Source organism: Taurulus bubalis, assembly GCF_910589615.1.
Source record: "Taurulus bubalis genome assembly, chromosome: 5".
NCBI lineage: Eukaryota > Metazoa > Chordata > Actinopteri > Perciformes > Cottidae > Taurulus > Taurulus bubalis.
Window position 1 is genome coordinate 8,506,223 of NC_136593.1, and position 20,482 is coordinate 8,526,704.

Here is a 20,482-nt window from a genome sequence, read left to right on the forward strand (position 1 = left end):
TATTAATCAATCAACACAAAATTAGGATAACCAAAGGAGGTTGTTTTCAAAACAAATACCAAACATCTTCCATTTCCATTTCATTACAAGTATGACATTCCGTGGTGGAAAGGAACTATTAAAGTGCTGTACTTAGATTACATTTTCCAATACTTTTACTTAAATTATAGACCAATAACCAGATACATAAACATTCAAAGCAGTGTTCATGACAAAGGTAAAAAAAGAAAGAAACCACTTTCAGACATGTACATTTTACATATCCTTTATTATAACATAAGAACATACAGAAAAATAGGTTTGGTCCATGAAAAAGTCTGCAGATTCAAATAGTACTACAGTCGCCCCCCTCCCTCCACCCACCCAGAGGTTCCCACCAATTGCTTCAAATCATGTACCTGCCCAAACCCACATTAGTGTATTCTTGGAATTTGTGAATTAAATGCACGCTAAAGTTTCAGCCAGGACACTCATCTTCACCTTCAACGGGCAAACAACAACCATTAAACTCAACACGGTGTGAAGTCTACGAAGAAACTCTTTAAATCTTCTTCAACCGTTTATGGCTTCTCTGCACATAATCAAAAATACACAAAACTATAAGCAGAATATTTAACTTTCCCCAGCTTGCAGGCGACATGAATGTTGTGTACATTTTGTCCCACAGAGCAGCAACTCGTCCAACGTGACATCTTCATGTTGATGAGAGCTAGATCGCTGTGCTGCGACAGCAAGGGCTGATTAATAATATAAATACTGCTTCAACTATCTGAGCGTAGACAAAAAGTTAAGAAAAACATCTGCCAGGATAAGATACAATTTTACTTCACATCCATCTTCAGTTTTTTTCTGCTCAGTATTTACAAAACTATATAGACTAGAGGTACTCATACTAGCTACTTCCTTGATAATCTGTACTAGCTAACAAGACAAGTACTGATATAATACATATTTTTAAAACAAGAATCATTGATAACAAAAAAAATAAAAGGAAAACGTCATACTAAATGGCACCCTCAACAAGAGATGTATATCTTGCCATGATAGAGCTTTCTCTCTCTTTCTACACCAGACTGTGGCACAAACTGTCAAAACAAACCGACGAGCGCTTAAGACAAAGTGACACATGAACAGCCAACCAAGTAGCGATTGATTACAAAGACAATCAATATCTAACTGAACGGGCAAGTGTCCGGGAGCCAAGTTGGGAGAGTAAAATGTAAGTTTACTTTCCGAAAAAGGGGCCAAAAAGAGTCAAGGCAGAATCAACACATTCCATCCGATTCAAAAATATTTTTAGATTCAGGGACAGAATACATTAAAAGTTGCCTTCTGCTTTTTCTGCACTTTCGTGTGGGCACCATGTATCAAAATGAGAGGAATGCTTCCAGGTAAGGCTTAGACATGCAAGCGAAAAATACATTGCAGCTCTGGTGTGGAAAAGTGGAAGTAGCGATCAAACTGCAACAGTAGTCGAGCTGCAGGGTGAATTAAAACAAAAACAAAAAGGACATCCTATATAACGGTAAAGCCATCTAGTATCTATGTCTCTCTAAGTTTATTAGAAAACTCTCGGAGGAATTCATTTTGAACATCCCACACACATTGGTCGTCTTGGACCATACAGCACGTGTCCGTGGATACAATAGCTTTAGGTGTTCCTGATGCCGAGCGCCGTCTCCAGCTCCTGTCGCCTCTGCTGGACCTGAAAACACACAAAAAAGATTTTAAATCACCAGAAAGCAATACGATGATGAGGTAAACAATGGCCATGATGAAAACACCACAAGTCTTTGGCCATGCTGATGGTAAGATATGTTTATCATTTTCACCATCTTCCATCTTAGTTTAGTGCGTTAGCACGCAAACAGTTTCTGATTAGCACTTAAGATGAATTAAATAGTTAATTAGCAGAAAAATTACCTATTTTGATAATTAAATTTACTGTTTTAGTTATCTGCCTTCAGCTTCTCAAAAGGTGAGGGAAGATGTTCTGCTTTTTTTGTGGTATGTTAGTAAATTTAATTGAGTTGGGGATATAGCATGAAAACACCTGCATGTCCCTCCGATGTTCTACGTTTTGAATTTGAAGGCAAGAAGAACTACAGAGTGCTTCTTCAGCTGCGGTAGTTGTGGGGCGCAATGCCGCTAAAAACCTCCTAGTTCTAGCAAGCTAGTAAAACAAGCTAGTTAAGAAGGCCGGCTCCATCATTGGCTGCAAGCAGGAGTTCCTGGAGCAGGTGGTGGAGAGGAGGACGCTGAAGAAACTTTTGTCCATAATGGACAACCTGGACCACCCTCTCCATCACCTACTGCAGGGTCAGCGGAGCACTTTCTCCAAGAGATTCCTCACGCTCCGCTGCAATAAGGACCGTTTCAGGAGAACATTCCTGCCTACAGCAATACGGCTTCATAACAAGTCACCGCTTGCTAGTTCCTCTGGATTAATTCATCACTGTACACATACATACTTTGCACTATCTATTGTTTATCTAATTTACTTAATTAATGAATACACTCTGCGGCTGTAAATATACATATATTTCATTCCAGTTAGTTGTATTCTATTCTATTGTGTATATTTAAATATATATATATTTTAATTTTGTATATGTCTTTCATCCATGTTGCTTCTTTATATATTTGATCTTTTATCTTGTGTGTTTGTATCTTCAAGTTGTAAAGCGCTACTGATGACATAAAGTTTCCCCTTGGGGATTAATAAAGTACATATTCATTCATTCATTCTCTTCGTTTGTTTTGATTTTCCAACAGCGGAAAATGGCATCTCAAAATGAAAGTGTAGAGGATGTCATTGACAAGGTTTCTCTTATATTCAGCCGAAGAGAAGTGGCTCGAAGCTACAGCTGCAGAGGAGGACTGTGCCTGTGGGGAACCCCCAGAAACTGAGCAGACCTGCTGATTGCATGCAATGCATTCTGGTAAACGGCTCTGCAGGAGGAGAAATCAGCTTTCTCGGTTCAATACAGCAAACACTTATTTTTTTAGTGGGCTACATTTACCATCAACAGTCATTGTGCATCCATATAAAAAAAGGTGGCAAATGATCTCTTGTAGTCCAACAAGTTTTATGTTTTTTGGGTGATTTCTTATCGACAAAAATAATCAGCCGATTTTTCAACAATAAAAGTAATGGTTAGTTTAAGTCGTAATTAGCGGAGTACAGCGGATCCCCAAAGTCATTAGAATTCCTCCTCTGGGCACCGTTAATGTCTGAACTAAATTTCATGGCGATCTATCCAATAGCGGTTGAGATATATCAAGAAACCTGAATGTCAACCTCACAGGCGCGAGAGGAAAAGTCAGGGGTTTACTAAAGTTTATAGGATTCAGCCTCTGGGGAACATGAAAGTCATCGACCTTTCGTGACAATTCATAATATAGTTATTGAGATAATTCAGTTAGGAACAAAGAAGAAATAAAGAAATACAAATTATAGGAGGAGGAATAAAGTGGATTACCTTGGAGTAGAAGTAGCGGCAGACCGCCTCCTGAGCCCACGGCTGGTAGTAAAACTCTGCTCTTCGCTCTTCTTCTGGGTTTGCGACCACATCTGTCATGGTCTGTAAATAGAGGAAGACACATTTACACATTAATAAAATGCCGACCGCAGCGAAGTCAAACATGTCGTCGCAAGAGAACAAAGTTGACTGTTGAGCTTTGAACAGAATTTGTTAAATTTATATTTTGTATATGTAACAAAGTCCTCTCTTCCCATATTAAACCTATGTAGGATCAAATATTATTAACCTCAAGGAATTCACTAACCTTTAATATGAATCAAGCTTAGATAAACGAGAGGTTATGTTTATAATTGTTGTTTTGATGTTCCCTTTTCCGGATATTTTACATTTGATATCAGACATGAATGTGTCAGTGTGTAGTTTCATTGTTTCCCTCTGAGATACTCTTAGTAGTTATCATGTATCTGTGACTTAAGGCACCGCAGAAGTTTATTTCTCTTGTATACACTTTCTTATTCTGCTTTTCTACATTTCTCAATGTTTTGTTGCAACGCCTGGTTTATAAATGGGTTTTTACTGATTGTCAAGGCTATTTAAATAACCCAAATCATAAATTCGCCTCAATGGCTTTATAAATCTGAACAGCATACAACTTCCTCCATCCTAAAACCTTTGAATCAAATAAGGAATAAGTCTCCTGGCAGAAGGTACATTTCTTCTAGGATGGGGGATGCATGCATTACATCAGGCCTGGCCAACCCGCGGCTCCCGAGCCGCATGCGGCTCTTTGCCTGGTTTCATGCGGCTCTTGCGTTCATATCGAAGTTTGTGTTTTTTTTTTTTTAAATCTTTTTATTGATTTTGCAAATACTTTAGACTACTGGTGTCGAAATCAAGGCGCGACGGCTGTGATACTATCTCAGGTTCAAACCTAGGTGCCATATTTTCATTAAATCAAATTGAGAAGTTGAAAATGTTCCTCGCTTTGGTCGCGGCTTGTCATTCAGGGTGATGGTGGGTCCTGCAGCCAGATCAGTTAAACCACTGCCCCAGACCACATGCATGTTCTTAGAGTTATGTCCTTCTCAACTGTGACAAAAAAGCTTTGAACAAAGTTAATATAATAACATGTGTTTAATCTTTGACTTTGTTATTTTCATCTGTTTTAAGTTTGATCTTTGATAGAGTAATGTTGGTTTCTTAACCCTAAATTAAATGGATTTATGTCGTAGTAACAGAGACATTTTAATTTTTGGCTCACGGGGGGGGGGTGGGTATGATGTGGCTCTTTGCAGTAACACAGTAAAAAATGTGGCTCTTAGTCTCTGACTGGTTGGCCACCCCTGCATTACATCATGCCGTGAGGTGTGTCCAGATAACAGTGACAGTGAAATTGCACTATGGAGAAACATAATAATAATAATACGAAGGTAGATTAAGCAGCAGCAATAGTAATGATGTTGCCTCCTCTTCTTATCCATGATGATTTCTCATCATGGTATGAGTATGCTTAGGATTCTGAATGACTGACATCAACTACACATCTACCTACACTCATATTTAGAAGCACACCAAACAAGACCTTTAGGGATGCATGGTGAAGACAAAAAAGCTGTGATATACGGAATATGGTGGATTTGTTTGTTTTCATGCAGAAGCAACATGCTTTCTGTAGAGATATGAGACCACAGATGAATGCATTTTCAGTGCCAAGAGGACAGACTCACCTTGAGGTCTCTGCACTGTGACTGCAACCAGTCGTTGATAAAGCCCTGAGGATCTCTGGCAAAATTCAACATGAACTCTCTCTGGGTCTTCAGCTGGTTAATGGTCTCAATGGTTTCATGGATCTGAAAAGAATTAAAGAGAATAAAGAGATGAGTCATCAATTTAAAAGTAATTAATAAGATATTAATTAAATGGAACATTGCTGACACAGAAAAACGGTGGGACGGGTGTTTCCTTAATAACCTTTACAGCAAGAATTCCTGAGATCAGCAGTTTGAAAACGGTTTTAAACCACAGCACCACATTTATTTCATGAGGAGACACTATACATCAGCACTTTGTGACCTTTGTCTGTGATAAGTGCGATACAAATAAACGTTACTTACTTACATACAGAGAAAACTGAAACACTTTAATTCTGCGGCGAACCGTTTCTGATACGAGGCCGGCAGGAACTGGGTGTATATCAATAATCGTCACCAAACCCAAATCAAAGTCACAATATGAATGGCGCCTATAAACAAGCTCTCTCTATTTACAATGTTGACTCGGAACAAAAGACTACACAGGCGGATGTCTTTTAAGGGAATGGCTCCACGCCTTATCAATGTGATTACAGCCATCCCAGCAAAGGTAACGGCTGCTAGCAGGAGGTCAAAAAGACCTGACTGACCTCAAAACGGGCGAGAAAGAAACCGGCAATTCACGGGCTACACATTGGGAGAGTGGCTAAGTATGAAATTCCTCTCAGGAGGCTCACAAAATGGGAGGAAATAAACTACACAGTGACTCAATGGAACAAGGGTCCAATTTTGCATTTAAAGTGAGCGTGCTTAAAATGGCCTTTACGCAGCTACGGCTGATTCAAGTTGTAACAAATAATTAAATGCCATTTCTTATGACGCCAAAAAAGATACTTCCTCTCTTTGTGTGACATTTGTTTGATTTTAAGTTGGTCTACAGTCAGTGGGGACTTAGTCATGTAATAGATCAAAATCCCACAAAAAAGAAAAAGCAGAGAAATACAGCAGGAAACAAAACACCTTTTCATTACACAGGGAGGGGATGTGTCTGTCTAAAAGCTCTTCGTTTGTACCTTATTGTCCAGTCCTGCTATTTCCTGCTGACTGGCTGTGGAGAGCAGGAAGGAGTTCATCTGGGTCTTCAGTGTGTCGTCCACCTCCACGTCGATGTCATAGCAAGCAGTCTTCTTTTGGTCATTCGGGTCAACGCTATAACAGAATACAGTACATTTAGTTTGAGCTGTATGTGGATGTCAAATTAGCCGGCAGGAGATCAGGAAACTTTAACATGTGACTTTTGTCAGATAGGGGACCTTATTTATCACTGTAATGAAGTTACCTGATCACATGGTTGATGATGATTGGCTCTGGGGGCATCAGGAGGGCATGCAAGCGCTGCGGGATCTCAGAGAACTTCATTCGCTGAGTCTCAAAGATCTACAAAAATGAAACCAACACCCCGTTTGTCAGAGCCTACACTAGCAAATTAGCAAAACGAGACATATTTAGCCGCCTTATTCAGAACATCAGGGAAAAAAACAAGAAATAAATCATTCCCAATGCTGCACAATCGCAGTCCATAGACACGATCAAAACAACCTTAATGCTTTATGCAAATATATGCATAATGAAGCAAATAAGCTTCAGAAAATAAGCGTATAACATCATCAAATTGTGGAGACAGTTTTGGAGAAACAGTTTGAGTTACTTTGCTTTATTAATTATGTTTTGCATCAGGGCCAATACACATTAACTCATGTCAATATATTTTAAATGCGTTCTATTTTGCCAAAAGGCTTGAGTACCTGGGCAGGTTTGTGTTTAAAGGAAGAGTTCATTGAATTTCCTGTCGCCTCACATTCAGTATGTATGCTTGCGTTTGTATTGAAAGAAAACCCTGCAAAGATATTGTATTCTAAATTTTTTTTTTTAGTAAATCACTCACAATTTAACTATGTAGAAGACAATTAGGTTTCAGCATCAACATTGCCAACATTTGCAATAATACACTTTGTCCTTTTCAATTGTTTGTCCTCGCGTGTGTTGGTCGCTGCTATTAAGATTTGTGAAAATGTTTACTGATGGTGTAGATATTTTTAAAGTCATGGCTCTATTTCATCTTTACTACATTACAAATCACTGTTGTAATTACAATAAACTTTAAGCTAACCAGTTACTTTAAATTTGGATATGCTCACGTCAGCTTTCCACAATTCTCTGTTTATCTTGGCACAGTAGAAAGAAAAGCACTGGGAAACCAGTCAGTGACCCAGAAAGAAGAGACTCCATATAAGGACAGCAGGAAGAGTAGAGACGGACTGCACAACATCAAGAGTTAACCGGGACAACTATGCTGTTGCTCAGTCCAGCTTCATACAAATGATGTCTTGATTATTGCACTGTTTATTGTTTTATTCTATGTTTATGTTTCTTTCTCCTAGTCAAATTCCTTGTATGTGCAACGTACTTGGCAAAATAAACAATTCTGATTCTGACAATGGCCAGTTTGTATTTATCAGATTTGAAGAACAAAGAGGCTCCTTTTGGTGCCTTTCTAAAAATCACAAAATGCGTCAATAAAGTTCAATGACAATTTTACGGTGCCTTATGTTACAAAAAGGACTCGACTCACCTGCTGCAGGTATTTGTCACAGTTGATGAACTCGCGCTCATGAGGGTCTTGAAGTTTGTGGGTCTTGACGTACTGCCACAGAGCCTGAATGATGACCGGCCTGGTCTGTGTGTGGATACCCAGCATACGAGCCAACCGGGGGTCCAGCTTGAACTGAGGGGGCTGTTTGGCACACAGAAAGGTTGGTTTGATATGAAACAGACAACAAATGTTTGAAAAAGAACTTGAAGGCAACATTATCAAATCACAGGTCATTCTGAGATGAAGAGTAAACGCCCAAGCATTCATTTACCTGGTAGTCGAGCATGAGCAGGACAGTGCAGCGAACACCCACATCACCGGGCCTCTTCACCTGGAAACCATCAGTCTCCTGGGTGGTGGCGGTCCTGTGCCACTAAAATAACATAATTATTTTTTAAGTATCGTATTTAAATACACACACAAGTATTTACTGGCTTTAACCAAAGCTGAAATGATTAGTTGGCAACTATATTGTTAATATAATTCTGTCTTATATGATAGTTAACAGAATATCGTTGAGTTTTGGATTGTTTGTCTGATTAATAAAAAGCCTTCAAGGGGGGAAACTGAGTGATTGTTATATAAAACTGTAATTTATAGGTTGTTTTATGAATTTTTAAAAATAAAAGCCCAAAACTGCTGTATTTGGATGTATTGAACACCATAAGTAATATACAAGTAAAATGTATGGTTTGGTACATGAGAAAATTCAAATAGCCCAAATGGGCCCCAATGAGACCTCACCTGCATGTTCTGTACTAAAACCCTCTCTAACTTTGTTCTGCTTCACTTTATCAAAGTCAACCTTTGCAGAGAGAACGTTCACATATTGTGTTATGGTTTGGGAGAGGTTTAGACCTTATTGCTGCATAATTTCAAAGAAATAATCATCCTGAAAGTGCTTTTTTTCTTCCCTCGGCGGACTTGAAACCTTTTCATTTTTGTTGTGTGTCATCTTTTCAATGAAAAAAAGGGGGTAGATATCTGCTTGTATAGTAAGATGCATATAATAAATTCTTACTTCCACAAGGTGATTATCTGGACCATACAAGTCCTTGTCCAACTCGATCACCAGAGACTTGAAGAAAGAGGAGAACTTCCGCTTCTGTTTGGTGGCTTCATACTTGGACACAGCCGTCTGCAAAGCAAATGTTTCAGTTAGTGGGAATATAAATGAAATTATTATAATCTCTGTATATGTGTCTGTAAACATTAGAACTTTATACCAAAGATTTTTGGTTTCATAGTTTTGGCTCAATGTAGCCCAACAAGACATTTGCAATTTGGTTAGTTATATTAGCTGTGCTCTGGAATACATTTAAACTACTTTTAAATCAGTTTACACATAGAAAACATTCATATAAACCAATATATTTTAATGATGAAGTTTACATCTTCCAGCAGACGACCCTCAACACGTAGCTCCCATGATGCCACTGTGCCCTCTCCATCCTCAGCATCTGGCTTTGCGGGGTTAAAGGTGTTTGATATGAAGATCCGAAGCTTTCTCTTTTGCTGTAAAACAATCAATCAAAAAGAAACGTTAAATTGAAGGGCTATTATTCACTCAACACCAACTTGTTATCAACACTGATAATCGGCACATGTGCACAAACAGGGGAAAGATAAGATAGCTCTGCTGCGACTTGATTTCAGATTAAATCAATGTATTGTTTGCTGAAGGCGGACACTGAGATGACGATCAACTTATATAGAAATATCTGCTAGGCATGTTGTCTACCTAACAATGTACTTAGCGTTTGATACACTGCCACACAAAACAACAACCGCGAACTTCAAAAATCCTTGCGAGTTAAAGCCCGGTTCAACAGTAAAATACATATATATTTTAAAATGTCTGCGATATGTCCAAACTCATAGTGTTGTAGACATTTTTACAAGCCTTTACTGAATTACATTGCTTTTAAATGTCCAGTTATGGGGATGGATGGAGGCCTCGAGGGGTCTGAATGGCTTTGTAATTAATTTCAGGTCTGAACCAGAGTGACTGAGGGATTCAAGGAGTGAAAGCTTTATTTGATCCACACCTTAATGGGCCTCTTGAGGGCCTCCTGAATGTCCAGCCTCTTGCGCATGATGGTCTGATCCAGCTTCCTCTCAAAAGCCAGGAGATCCATGTAAGCCTGAGACTCTGGGACCAGTTCCCTGATCTAGAACACAACAAAGCAGGGAGTGTACAAGAGAGATCTTTCAGAGGAACACACACTTGTCAGTACTTTACACATAGACACCTCAATAAAAATGTAAATGACCAAGCAATTGTAATCGGTCCAACACAATGAAGGCCAGGATTAAAGGATTTCCATGGACGACTCACCCTCTGAGGTAGAATTTTATCAGCCATCTTCTTCTTCTTTGTGCTGTAAAAACAAATTATTGAAACAACATAAGTTTGAATTAAAGTAAGAGTCAAGATGGAAGCTAGGCTAACCCAGCGATAACTTAAGGCTATTGCACTACCCAGCCTACGCCTGGCTGTCTGATGTCTGGTCGCAGTTATATAAGGCGGAAGAAATGGGACTTCTGTGTAACACAGCAATGGGAGGTCAGTAACTGTTGTGCCCACATTTTTACAGTGACCAGGCTCCATCACGGCATCACTGATCAAGCTGCACTTGAGGATCGAAGGACAGCGCGCAGACTCTAGTAGAATGATTGATGAACAAGTGGAACAGTGTTTTCCTAAAGTGTAATATTTTATGTTAAGATGTCGGCCATATTATCTGCCCAGAGACTTGTATACGTTGCTGCAGTACTGTTTTTGTTTTTCTTGTGTAACAGAGGTGCTACAACTGCATTTAGCTGTGCATCCCTGTGATTTTAAGCCCAAAAAAAGGTCTCAAGAAGATATTGAAATGAATTCAAAATAGTAATCAGTCACATTTCAATTAATCATTTCATTGCAAAACTGCTGAAAACATTTCGGAAGTTTTAAGATATCGGATGAGGCTAGTTTACTTCTACCAAAACGTTTCTTTAGAAAATGTACTTTTTCCCATTAAAAAAGCCCCCCCTTTTCAATCTGTTTTAGTAAAGACAGATTTCCAATAGGAACCAGAGTTTTGGATGACAGTGATGACGACAGGGGACGAGTGCAGGACGGCGTGACTGAGGGAGTGGGAGGGTGCCGGGCTTGGAGACTGTTGTTCACATTAAAAACACTATTTTCTATGCCATTACAACAAAGTCCATAATAAAAGTTAAGCTCTAAAATATTGATCTTCTGTATGAGTGGGGACTTACTGCTGGTTGCGGTGCTGCTGCTGAACCTGCTGGATCTGTTGGGGGGCGGGCCTCTTGCGAGACGGGTCCATCACGCCGGGCATCACAGGACGGGACACTGGGCTGTTGCCATACCCCGGGGGGCCCATGGCTGGTCCTTGCGGGGTCATGCGGTTGGATGGAGGCATGCCAGGTCTCTACATAGAAAATATATAAAAAAGGATTTTTCATAATTGATGAGCATTATTTTTTGCCAAGCAATTTTTTTTAGCCTCTCAAATATGCTTTTCCTAGCCTTCCATTATAATACTATAAATTAAATATATTTAGTCTATTTAGACATTTGGTATTGCAAATTCCGAGCCATTTTTCACTGTTACCTCGACGATCAATCAAGAAAACCCATCAAGTTTAACTGCTAATGAAAATGATTTTACCCCTGGTCTCTCTGATGGCAGGTGATAATTATTTAGTCCTGACAACCCAAATTGAATTTTTTGCAGCTGTTAGGGCAGATCTACTGCTGTGGCTTTAACTACAATGCACTGGATCTTTTTACTGAATGAAACATTGCAACACACATTGCAACAAAGAACGCTTTGTTGAAAAGCATCCAGCAATAAAAAATGTAATCTCTGTCTGTATGTATATATGTGTGTGTGTCTTTTGCATATGTCGTAAACAGTTCATCCAATCGATTTCACATTTGGCAGATGTATTGCTGAGGACCCAAGGACGTGCATTGTTGAAGTTTTGTGCAATTTGGACATGTGACATGGTCAATACCAATACACTTTGAATAAAGATGCTAACAGAGCTCTGTGCACGAGTGGGCGTGGGGCATCAGAGTCAAGCATGTTGTCCACAGACAACGGACAAGTCTAAGTGCCATTTTCATATTATCTTGTTTATCAGTGTCCCATAACAACATGAATGTCAAAATCTAAACGTCTATCTGATCTGTAATTTTGTTCCATTCATAAAGGCAATGTTTATAGCAACATTTTGTTTCCCACAATCAAAGACAGTTTAATTAATCGAATATGAGAGCACCAAATAAAACTGCAATGTTTATAAAAAAACCCACATCGGAGAAATCATTAATCCTACAATCTTGCTCATCAGCAATACCCATAACACATTCTGCTACACCCTGATGTCAATCTATTCATACGAAACTAATCCAAACAAATTTTGCACTAGACATGTTCAAGTACAAGAAAACAAATTGCAGCTCTGTACTGTTTACAGAAGAAACAGACCCTGCTTATTAAATCATCAGATCCACATACTTTCGTCCTACAAGAGATAGCAACAATTTGCACGCCGGCTCCTTCAAACAAGTCAATACAGAACAAACTCCAACTCACCAAGCCCAGCGCTAAGAACTCAAACAGGCGACTTCGCGTATTTGACTGCATGAGTGCAGGTGAGAAAAGCAGATAAATGACAAATCACTGATTGTAGCTTTCCCTCCAGCAGTCGTTCCACAAATGAGTGAGATGAAGGCAAAACACTTTTCAGCTTCAGCATATGGTGGAGGATTGGAAGAGTGACGGACATTGACTTGTCAACAATACAAGCTAGATGAATGTGCTCTGCCTTTTCCACACAGTCGCAGTGTGGGCAGAGGAACCGCATGTCGATCATTTAGTGCTCTTTATACTATAAATCGGTACGACCTTGGTTTACTGGAGAACAACCGGAGTTCTGCAGTATTGAGAAAATGAAGCCGCTTCGACCATGAAGAGAAAGGCTGCTTGTGTGAGTGAAAGCAGTCAAGGACACTGGAGAAAAAAAGATGTAACATCCTTTCACTAAACTGTTTCAGGTTGCCAGTAGCTAGGCAGCACACACTTCAACTACCGTGGATATACGCTAAATGTCTCTTTAGACTACATCTTTATCAAGATCAGATACAGTTAGGGTAGTACTGAACTAATACACAGCCACAGATTGGATTACTAAAAAAAATTATTATCTGCATGGGTCTATTCACAAATCTACAAAATCAATTAGTAGCAGCATGCATGACAGGATAACTCTGGCTGTTCCAGATCTCTTTTTTTTTTACATTTGAAGCTTCAACTGAGGTTTTTGAAAGATGGTTTTATATCAGTTTTTGCTGTTGTGGTTATGTAAATGTGATTTTTCAGTTAGATTGCTGCAAGAGCACTCTGTCAATGCAGGTGCTTGACTGTGTGAGGCAGGAGCGGGGAGCAAGCAGGTTTTGAATGAAGTGAAAACGTTTTTGAAAGGCTAAACACCAATAAATGTGGATTTAGGATAATATCTTGTTAAATAATTAAATATTGTGGGTTTTGTAAATGATTCCATCTGTTTTTCAAAAAATTCTGGAGTTATTTGAAATGTTTGGATCACACAAGTTGGAAACAATCAGACGGAGCCTCCATAATTCTAGATAGTGTATAATACTCTTACTATAACAACCACTTGGAGCTATATCATCATACTAAAAGCATTCAACAATATATGGACTGAGAGATTGCATTCATTTTGGAATTACCCAACAATGTGACATTTAATGTTTTATAACTTAATCAAACTATCAACATATTAATTCAAATCACTGTTGGCTGCACCTTTAGTTTGACCACCACATATAAGACATCAGTAACATGGAAAACCTTCCCGTGTTTCAAATAATTTAAACATTGTGCTTCTAGACCACAGCCTCCATGGTTAACTATAATTGTATGATCTCAAATTCAGACCTAACGCTATATCATCAACATTGTACCACAATGCATGGGGGGGGGGGGGGGGTTGCCACGTTTGAGGTGAGTTTTCAGAAAACACCTGGGTTCACTTATTCCGTTGTGTAACACCTTTACCAGCCAGGACACACAAAGTTGCCTCTGTAGGGGTGGAGGGGGGATGCAACAAACAAACTAATGTTAATCACACAGGTTGCAGGTGTGATCATCTGATACACGAGAGAATCTACAACGATACAAACTGTGGCTTCGTGCAGCCGATTCATTCAAAAGTGGACCAGACGTGGGAACTGTAAAAGCTAACTTTTGAATTCAAACAAAGCTTGAACTTTTTCATGTTCGTCGTTTATCATTAAAGGCTCCAATCAACGGATCGTCTATTAACCACCCAAAGCTATTTTAATAATGTTTTCACGAGTAAACTTAGCGAAACACAGTTACCAGCTAACGTTAGCGCTGTTAGCATGCTAAGCTAATTGGCTACCGTGACTAACTAGCTAACGTTAGTTGACAATAACGTTCGCGGGCGGGAGGGTTTGCGAATTCAAACAACAAACTGACTAACAGCAGCTTGTCACTCGGAGCGGACGGGTTAAACGTATCTGAAGGGGAGGAACTTTCCGGCGGGGCTACCGTGAGCCGGTGTCGGCGGTTAACGTTAGCCGCTCGTGACAAAGCAGCGGTAAGAGGCTTTGTTCTAGCGGACTGGCTCGCGCGTCAGCAGCAAAGATGGAGTGATATCTCACCGGGTACCCGGGCCCTGGCATCGGGGAGCGGTACATGTGGTTCTGCGCGGCCGACGATGGTATCATCCTTCCGGAGGGAGTCCCGGGTCCCATGCCTGGTCCTGCGCCTGGTACCGGTGGTCCGGGTCCCATTGCTCCACCACCACCAACAGTCGGTGCTGACTGAAACCCCCCTCTGGCCGCCATCTCCTCTCTGAATGTCGCCGCCGGTGGAGGCACGGAGCTACCGCGAGAGCGAGAACAGAGTTTTCGTGGGAGGGTGGTGACGATCACACAGCGTCTCCTGCTGGGTGTCTGCGGTACTGCAGTTAAACCATAATATTCCAAACTGTGTGAAATAACAGGATCCTGAAATATATTAAGTTAAGAATACAAAACACAGCACATTTGTAATACATTAAATATCTAACTGGATCACATTCGAAGACAGTCAATTTATATTATATGTATTACGATATTATAGTGATGTCAAACTGTGTAAATGTATATGTATATATACTATAAAGTATTTCGTTCATTTTACTTTGCTAATTGCACTTTATCTGAACATACTTTTTTTATGTGGCAAATATGGTCTGTTCATTGCCTGCAAAAACACTTGATTTAACAAAAAACTGCATCTTGAGATCCTACAGAAAACTGTCAAAGAAATGTGTATCAGATTGTGGGATGAATGAAATAAAAGTATGTATTTTAACCTGTGCAATCTTAACAATCAATAGCCATAACAACAAAAAAGGTTTAAAAACAACAACAACAACAACATTACAGTATCTTTCTTTTATTCAAGTCTGAAAGATATTAAACAAACACACAACCAAATTTCCTGATAATATAAATACTAATATATATTATACTATATCGATGACAATTATTACTTTGAACATTTGGAGCTCTTATTTAAGTAACTGATCAATTAAAGCCTTGAAAGTCACATGTATTCCCCCTAAATATCAACTCTTTGTCTGACTTATAACAAAAATCACAGACAGTATATCTTCTTTCAACACAGCAGGGGTTCATGAATAAGTAGATCAGCTCCCTTCTTGATTATTAAGATAATCTAACTCACAACCGCAGCACCTCCAAACTGAGACAGGATTAGTTGACCTACTCTGAGTGCATATAATCATTATTCATCTGGAGAAAGGATGTTAAACCTCTGGCTTGGTTAACGTCCTGTAAATCAGCCAGGGGCTCAAACACGTTCTTGCTTCCGAACTTTAATGTCATTACACCCAAATTAGCATGAAGTTATAACAGCACAAAACATGTAATTCCATCTATTTGCATAGCATGCTAGTGTTTGATCAGAGTGCGCTTGTGTGAGTGCATACAAGGGAGGACATTATGTTGTTGTTTATTTACATTGGAGCAAGATGTGGTAAAATATTCATTCATGGGACAACAAAGTATCACATCCGCTCCATTGTGATTTAAATCTCCAGAGAAGATTTTACGCCCTGTGTGTGTGAGATAGATGGAAGGTGATTATGTCTATCCTACAAGCCGGCTGACAGCTGGATATTAAATTATAAGGGTTCATACTTCAAACAAGTGAAAGGACCAATCAGGCAGACTCAAGTCTGAAATATAATACAGCGTTTCTCGGTGCTGAGAATGTTGCGCTGTAATTATCAATCCTCTTAATGAGCAGAATATAAAGTGGAGCCCAGAAGAGCCGAGCTGCAGCTTTATCGATGACAAATGGCTGAGCATCCTAATTGCACTGAGAGATCTGACAGGATAAATTTATACCAGAAACGTGACTCATCTGACATACTGGGAGGAGTGAGAGCACGGAGATAAGCTGGAGCTTCAATTCATTTCTGTACAGTAAAGATGCAGCAAAAAACAATCTAAAGGCCTCTACAAATCCCATATTCTGGGTCAACATGTGGGTTAACTCGACCCAGAACCTCTTGGGAGAACATCAAAACAATGGGGGTGTTTTGAGTCTTATTTTTCCAAATGTTGGGCAGAAGTGGAAGAGCTAATCAGACATTTTACTGGAGCAAAAGTAGTAATAACACAGTGTGCAAGTACTCAGAAGTCTTGCTTTCAATTTAACTACAAAAAGGAAATAATTATACAAAATAGCCGTTTTTGGAATAACATATATTATTGGATTATTATTGATACATGAGTAAACACCACTTAAATATTGCAGTTGGTGAAGGTGGAGGTAATTTTAACTTCTTTATATGCTGTGCCGTGGCATAAAATAGAATAACAGAAGTAAATACCTCAGATGTCTTCTTAAGTACAGTACAATGAGTAAATGTACCACTGTCGGATGTTACCTAGTGTTCCAAACAGTTTTAAGTTAAATCTTGAATTTGTCTAACACTGGGTCAAAACAACCCTTTGGTACTCAGTAAGGCCAACCACTGAATCCATTGCTGCTTCAGTGAATTGGCACAAAACTGAACAGATTTTGGCCCAGTGATTTTAATTATGTGTGTTAATCTAGTTATTGGAAATGACAACACACTGTGCGCCACATTAAGAAACTGTTAAAAAAGAACGTAATCTCCTTGTTGATGTAGATAATGAGATGTGATAAAAGGATTAGGAGGACATTAACTCTGATGCAAAAAAAAAAGATCTAGAGCGAGTGCATGTTCAGTGACAGCAGAAGGCACGATTAAAACTGGCAGATGTGGGCGAAAACACGCACATGCACGAGTCTCATTAAAATAAAACAACAAACATTAGAGGTTGCCTGCATTCCTTTCCATCACATCCTGCTGCCTGGGAGTGATTAGCCGAGGGTGTTACAGCCATTTAAGAAGGGCAGGCAGTTTGGGACGGACTCCAGTAAAGATTCATCTTCCTTTTATACTGTCTTCAGACTGGCTGCGAGTCAACCATCAAGGTGAAAGCAAGGAGGGAGCAGTCCACTCTGATCTTCATATATTGGGGGGCTAAATGAGGGCACATAGTGATTTAACCTCATTCAGAGAGGAGAGACGCTGTTGCCAAGGTTTCTGGATCTGCTAACATCACAAGAAACAGAAATAAGACCAGAAAACTGCAGGGAATATTTCCTACTCCATCATTTTTGGAGAGATATTTAAGTTTTATCTGAATTCCCGCTGGTAAACCCACATACACCCGCGTTGCCCCGGAGCCTTATCAGGAAGCAGCTCGCATCTCCTGCAGGATTTATCTCTTGTATTCTGACCCCTCCCCTGCTTTCTTGTGAGTTGAGGACTGTCGCTCAGACAAACATGAACAGCATCGTCTTTTATTGTCTTGATTAATGTGTGTCTTCTTGGCAGGTACAACACAAAATGATAAAACCATCAGAGGGCACCATCATGTTTCAGACATTCAAAAAAAGAAAAGCCTTCATCAGATGTTGGAGCTGGTTCCCGGGAGCTTTAACACCTGTATATTAATGTGCGGTTACCAGCTGTGGTCACTCCTCTGAATGATGGAAAAAATGAACGCACAGTTGCATTTGTTGAACTAAGTTGATGTTTGGTTTCCCCACTAAAAGAAAGTCATGAAAAAAATCATTAGACAAAAGTGAACTTCTGTCCTCAAATAACCCTCAGTGTCTGGTAGCAGTGGACTCTGACGCGCTTTCGGCCGAGCAACAAACATGATTTCAAGGCAGACCATGTTTAGGAGTGCATAACTGGGCTCTAATATTCACAGTCATGCATCACCAGGCTGCTTTTCTATTACAAGTGTGGCAGATGGCAGCACCAGATGTACAGTAGAAGAGGAGAGCAAGCCGGTCAGAATGTGTGGCTGCTGGCTGATTGACAATCTTGATAAAACTTGTATTGGCTGTGCAGGATATTTCCCATCCATCCTTTTGTCATACTGCAGCAAAAATTGTAATTACATCTCAAGAGTGTGGAGCTCAAAAAGGCCAATGTTGTGGCGTTTGCAGCTGCTAAACTGCAGCCAAAATGAATGGTTGAAGCAGATAAGTAATATCTATTTTAATACAGAGGCTCCTGCCCCCAAAACCTAAATGCTGATTTAAATTCCAAGAAAATGTTGTACGAAGCCAAACACAAGTTAAAATGTTGATTAGAAAAAAGGGAGAGAGCACAATGCCCGTAGAAGGAGTACGGAATGCTTAAGCAGATTTTATGAGAGCTACTCGTGATTCAAAATATACATTTTTACAGCATGTGGAGTTGAAAAATGCTTTGCTTTCCCTGATTACCTTTTGATCAAATGACAAATAAAGGCTTCAGAAGGCAAATAACTGATAAAAATAAAACTCAGAAGAAAAACAATTTCCAAAATGATATTTAGATTTTATTAATGCTTTGATAACTAAATAGACCAGCCTATTACCTGGAAGATGGAGACAGGATTATCAGGCAATATCGAGTATGTTTTATATGAAAGAAAGAAAAACAACCGAAAAACAGTCCGATCAACACGATATTAATAATATGACAATATATCAAGAAGAATAGTACGTTGTCTTTTACATCACCTCTACATACTGGCGGTATTGTGCTTTGATAAGACTTTTGCAACTAGAACACAGATACAGAAATTCTTTTTTAACAGCCCCATGAAAAGCAAAACGATTTCAGCGATCAACTCTCCGATAGACAAAACTTCACCTCACCTTCATCCTGCGGTCGAGAAAAGAGTTTAAAGAGGTTGAATGAAAACTCCTCGGCTCGTCGGGCACACGTGAAAATAGAAAAATGAACGGATGAGAAAATGAAATTAAGTGCAGCGCTCATTCATTCATTGCACAGTGATGCTGGCATGTGAGCCCCCACGCACACACACACACACACACACACACACAGCTACACACATACGCAGAAATATATTGAATCATGTACAGTATGATCTTCCTTGTCCTGTATATCATCGAGGCAAATGTGGTAATATATATGTGTATATATATATACACATATATATATATATACAAATATATATATATATATATATATATAAATATATATATATATATATATATATATATATATATATATATAAATATATATATATATATATATATATATATTTGTATATATATATATATATATATTTATATATATATATATATATATATATATATTTATCAACAAAAATCTAAATTATAGATGAAATGAAAATCATGCACTGGACAAATACAAGCATGCATTTACATAATGAGACCTGAAATCTTCACCAGTACATTTTAAATGGTAGATGATGCACCTCCACCTCCACCACTACCACTGCCACCAAAAGCCCCTCGAAAACCTCCCTGCACACCCGACTACCCTCATCTTGAACGCGGATACATTCTCGTACAGACGACACAGAGTCCAGCTGTTGTTTTATGGAGCGCTGCAACAGTTACATATGTTGCTACATGTACAGTGGAATAAGCAGTATGAACGTTTGTCCCACTAGCAGGCCGGTGTTGTGTGAAACCATCGCGTGTTGCTGTGTTATATAAAGGCATGGGGGCTCTTTTGATGATCTGCCGTCTATGGTGCGATAGCTGTACATGTTCCCTTGTTTATTTTTACATTATGTGTTTTTCGTCTTTTGAAAGAGAGGTCCGTGTTGGCAAGGTTCCTCCATGAGCATCCTTTGCGGCAGTATTCCAGAGAAAAACACAGAGATAGAAGAGTTTCGAGTGCTGCATGAAATGCTCTCCGGAAAAATTAACAGATATTTTTATATTTGGGATATCCTCTCCACTTGGCCTCGGGTGACAGTTCTTCGTCATATTTGATTTGTCCGCTTTACTCTCTTTCCATGTAAAAAGTGCCTCTGTTAGATTTTGTATCAGCTCCTCACAACCCCCCCATGCTGGATAGTTCTTGTTGTATGGTTGGCTTTGGTTGCATAACACGCACTTTGATGCTTCACTCGGGTCTGC

At 39.3% G+C, this 20,482-nt stretch overlaps 1 protein-coding gene across 2 annotated transcripts; it reads right to left on the reverse strand.

Annotated features, from left to right (window-relative positions):
- Nucleotides 1-309: 309 nt before the first annotated feature.
- smarcd1 (SWI/SNF related BAF chromatin remodeling complex subunit D1) lies at nt 310-14,802 on the reverse strand (the record flags this gene model as incomplete). Of its 2 annotated transcripts, XM_079217948.1 has the most annotated exons (13): nt 310-1,705; nt 3,483-3,584; nt 5,213-5,335; nt 6,310-6,445; nt 6,576-6,673; nt 7,869-8,030; nt 8,161-8,262; nt 8,911-9,027; nt 9,282-9,404; nt 9,938-10,060; nt 10,228-10,270; nt 11,154-11,329; nt 14,617-14,802. In XM_079217948.1, 13 exons carry the CDS (start codon nt 14,800-14,802, stop codon nt 1,652-1,654), a joined length of 1,545 nt encoding a protein of 514 aa, XP_079074074.1. In that variant the 3' UTR covers nt 310-1,651. The 2 variants fall into 2 exon arrangements, with proteins under 2 accessions (XP_079074074.1, XP_079074075.1); XM_079217949.1 differs by lacking the exon at nt 5,213-5,335.
- Between the last annotated feature and the right edge of the window lie 5,680 nt (nt 14,803-20,482).